The sequence below is a fragment of the Capsicum annuum genome, chromosome 3 (assembly GCF_002878395.1).
Source record: "Capsicum annuum cultivar UCD-10X-F1 chromosome 3, UCD10Xv1.1, whole genome shotgun sequence".
NCBI lineage: Eukaryota > Viridiplantae > Streptophyta > Magnoliopsida > Solanales > Solanaceae > Capsicum > Capsicum annuum.
In genome coordinates, this window is record NC_061113.1 from 22,676,157 (window position 1) to 22,680,531 (window position 4,375).

Below are 4,375 nucleotides of genomic sequence, written 5' to 3' on the forward strand. Positions count from 1 at the left end.
TAACGAGAGTGATATATATATAATGTTATCTCTTATTTCTATCGTGTAAAGATAGATACTAATAAATCACAAATAGTAAGAAAATGTACCGTTAAATTATTTCTAATTTCTCAAAAAGTATGGGTAGATACTAATAAATCACAAACAGTAAGAAAATGATATTTTACCATTAAATTATTTCTAATTTCTCACAAATGTATTGGAGAATCAACAAGGCAGTACAAAATAAACAAATTGTACAAATTAATCAAAGTAGTACAATAATAATAATAATAATATCCCAAATGTACATTTTGTACGCCCCACGCACTTAAATTTGGAGCTATTCCCTACTCATGCGCTCATCTCTTCAAGAAAATTGACTCAGTGGCCATTTAGCCAATCCCATAAATAGACACATATTACAGACTTGTATAGGTATTATTATTGTAGAGCAGTTTCACAGAGTCCCCCTCATCCCTCAGTTGCAGTCACTGAGTTCTCAATCAACTCAACAAAACAAAACAAAACAAAAAAAAGAACCAAAAAAACCACCATGAATAAACTGCCACATTTCAGAATAATATAGACAGATGTTTTCATATAAACCACTGCTTTTCATGCAACCTTTATATCTTTCATTCACTATTTCTTTCTATTGTAATAAATAAAAGTTTATGGGGTGTTTCAAGAAACTGAAACAAGAGCAAAGTGTGGAGAAAAGGGAGAAAAAAGGGACTAAAAGTGTAGTGGGTTGAGAAAGAGGACAAAAACCCACTACTAGGTAGTAAAAAAAAAGTTAGTAGTAGGAGCACTAGAAGAGTGTATTAGACTTTTTTCTTTTTTATTTTTATGGGGTATATTTTAATATTCATCTTTTGTTGATTAACTTTCGATTTGTGGGGTTTGTTTGCATGTAAGGCTTTGCGTCTTTCTAATGCAAATATTGAAATAATAATAGTGTTGTAAGGATTCACAAAGAAACAAAAGAGGGGAAAATAAAGCAAAAGAAAAGATGACCAAAGACTTATTAAGGCCTTTTGCGTGACATTTTTTTTTTTTGTTGCTTTTGAAAATGTTTGGTTTTGATGATGACTATTGAAGTCTCATGTCGGTTCTTAGATATGAGGGATTGCCATTTTTCTTCTTGCTGAAAGAAAAGTTGCTTTATGCATCCCCTTATTTGGATCTTTACTTTGTATTAGTGTTGTAAGTTGTCAAGAATTGGAAAACAGTTTGTGGGGTTGGTTGAAAATTGAAACTTTGGTTTGTGTTAGTGTTGTAAGTTGTTAAGAATTGAAAAACAGTTTGTGGGGTTGGTTAAAAATTGAATCTTGTGGTTAATAGATTGTGTTAATGGTGGATTCAAGCTGAAATCAAGGTATGTAATGATAATATTTGTTGAAAATAAAGTTTGGGTTTTTCTTCTTGAAGTGGAAAGTTTGAAACTTTGGTTTGATTTTGTTGTTTAGGAAGATCTTTTTGCTAAGGAAAAGTTCAAGATCAGAGATAACAAGGAAGTTATAATGGCAGATTATAGTTCTATACCATCTCCAACAGCAGAGAACTCTAGGAAACTGTGTTCCTCTTTTTTTGGTTCACCAAGGTTGTTTACTTGTTTTGCTACGAAGGGGTTTCCTGATAGTGAGTCTATTATGAGTCCTACATCAATTCTTGATAGTAAGCCTTTTTCTGCTTTTAGAAACCCCTTTTGGTCTGATTCAAACTCGAACACTCCAAGATCCCCTAAACCAGAAAGTAGAGTTCATTTTCAGAAACTTGACACAAAAGGGGTTGGTCTTGGCCTTGTTGATGCTCTCATTGATGAAAAATCTGATTCAAAAGAATTGAATTCGGTGAGTAGAATGGTTGTTCTTGGCTCACAATTGAAGATTCAGATCCCTACATTTCCTCCTCCTTTTAGTTCCCCTACTGATTCACCACCTTCTCCAGGTGATTTTGGTATCAAGACCAGAAATTCCCAGTTAGGTTCTTTTTCCTCTCCTGGATTTTCACCATCTCCTGTGAAGAAATCTCCATTTGGTTCCTCAAATCCCAACATAATAGACACCCCAAATTCACCTGGGGCTTTTAGTAGTCTTTCTGCTGCTGAGATGGAGCTTTCTGAGGAGTATACTTGTGTCATTTCACATGGTCCAAATCCAAGAACCACTCACATATTTGATGATTGCATTCTTGAGAGCTGTTGTGGTGTTGTTAAGTACTCTGCATCAAGAAAAGAAAATGAGCCTTTTCCTAGTCCTCCGATGACCTATCCATCTGAGAATTTTCTCAGCTACTGTCACACTTGCAAGAAGAATCTTGGAATAGGGAAAGACATTTACATGTACAGGTAACTCAAAATTTCAAACTTGCCTAGTAGCTCCTAGTTATGATCGGTTTACAAGTTTGTTAGTTGTTGCTTGAAAGTTTTAATACAGTTTGTATTGTGCATGTTAATCTGGACATGCTAGTTGTTTGATGCTATACTTGTTCTAGTACAATTTGCTCTTGGGCATGGTAATTTGGACAGGCCATTTAGAAAATTTCTAGTAGCATTCAGAGTTTCTGAATTAGTTGTTTCTTTTCCCTTTCTGTAAAACAACCTTTAAAAAATGTCTTTAATATCTAAGTTGCTTGAACTCTTAAAAATGTCTTCGGTGAGTGTCGAATCCTCCAAAAATAGTGTATTTTTTAAGAATCCAACACGGGTGCGGCAACATTTTTGGAGAGTCCGAGCAACTTAGTTTAATATTATGAGACTAAGTCCAAAAGTAGCTTAGGTTTCATGGCCTAAAGTATTTGATGATTTCATATGATTTGTTTGTCAGTTTATTAATCTGGTCATGAGGGTGAGATTTTTATTTCTCTTTTTCATGATTTAATTGTTGTTTGACAGACCTTTTTTTAGACCAGTTTGCTTTACTACTCTTTGCAATTTTCTAGTAGTATTTGTATTCTCTGAAAGCTTCTTTAAAATGACACTAATATTTTGAGAGATTAACATCTACAAGTTACATATTTTACGCTACAAAATTGCATTTCATGACCTTACATAGGAGGGTACGGAGGTGTCACAGATTAGGGGTAGAAGGTCAGTATGTAGTTTAACATTGTCGCGCTTTTCACTAGGATTAGGCTTGATGGTAGTCTGGAGCACCATGTATGTCGTAGTATTAGCCGCTATCTCAATCCAATGCACTCAAGCGGAGTCTTCAAAAACAGCCTCTGCACACTCTACCGTCCATAGACCTCACTTATAGGATTACACAGTGTATGCTGATGTTATATTCCCTTTTGTAACTCTGTACTGTGTTGTTTTTAGAGGTGAGAAGGCATTCTGCAGCAGTGAATGCAGATACAAAGAGATGATGTTGGAAGAAGGAATGGATAAATCAGAGACTGATGATGTTTTTGGTATTATTTCCTAATAATTATTGAGTAGTCACTCCAATGCTGATAGCAAGTTTTGTCCTAGTAGCAACTTGCAACAAAGAAGTGATATTGTTAAAGACTATTTGCAGATTCATAAACTGTTTTTTGCAAATTGGATAATTGAGTCTGTTTAGATGTATCTGTCACTTTTTTATTTATTTTTATTTATTTCTTTTGGTTTTAGGGGGGTAAGAAAGTGTCATTGTTGAGGAACAAGAAGGTTAATGAGATAATATTTGAAGTGATTTGATGGAATTTTTATTTTGTTGAAAAAAGAAATGTAGTAGGTGATTATTATGGTGTCTGACACTACTTTGGATGCTTTATTGAAAGTTTGATATATAATGATGTTGATTGATGATGTTAGAGTAAAGTTGATGGCATTATCTTTAATTATAGTATTATAATATACACTAATCAAACTCATAATAATAATGCACACATCATCATAATCAATGACCCCAATTGATTACGATTTCATATTACTTGGCTCTTTTCAACGGGGGATAAAATCCACTATTGTAATTTCTGTTTAAAAAGTAGATAATTTTGTATCAAATTGTATAAAAGGAGATATACGATCCTTAAAATTTAAGGGGTTTAAGGGGTTAAGTAAAATGAAAAGGAGGAAGTATATTCGTTTTTATCTTATTTGGGATGTCCTTTTTCAGAATTTGTTTATTGACCAAGTTTAGCTATTTTGACTAGGCTTACAGATTAAATTATTAAGCTAGAGACTATCATGGTATTTAGTACTATTATAATAAAATCTACAACAAATTATTCTACCTATGCTATTGTTTAATGTGCGTGACAACCTAGATGAAATAAAATAAAGAGATATGGATCATAGCTTTGATAATTAAATTTGTGGCCTCGAGTTGCAACTAGCATGTGGTCCTGTTAAACTTGTATCACTAAAATAACATGATGGGTTCTTCACCCATACCCTACATTTTAA

The 4,375-nt window shown here is 33.4% G+C and overlaps 1 protein-coding gene across 4 annotated transcripts; it reads left to right on the forward strand.

The window, feature by feature from the left end:
* The first annotated feature begins 248 nt into the window (after positions 1–248).
* Positions 249–3,772, forward strand: LOC107852790 (FCS-Like Zinc finger 8). 4 transcript variants are annotated; one of them, XM_016697836.2, is made up of 3 exons: positions 249–1,360; positions 1,452–2,332; positions 3,305–3,772. In XM_016697836.2, exons 2-3 carry the CDS (start codon positions 1,506–1,508, stop codon positions 3,408–3,410), a joined length of 933 nt encoding a protein of 310 aa, XP_016553322.2. In that variant the 5' UTR covers positions 249–1,360; positions 1,452–1,505; the 3' UTR covers positions 3,411–3,772. The 4 variants fall into 4 exon arrangements, with proteins under 4 accessions (XP_016553322.2, XP_047265147.1, XP_016553320.2 ...); XM_047409191.1 differs by having other exon boundaries at positions 1,456–2,332; XM_016697834.2 differs by having other exon boundaries at positions 3,112–3,370.
* Positions 3,773–4,375: the final 603 nt, after the last annotated feature.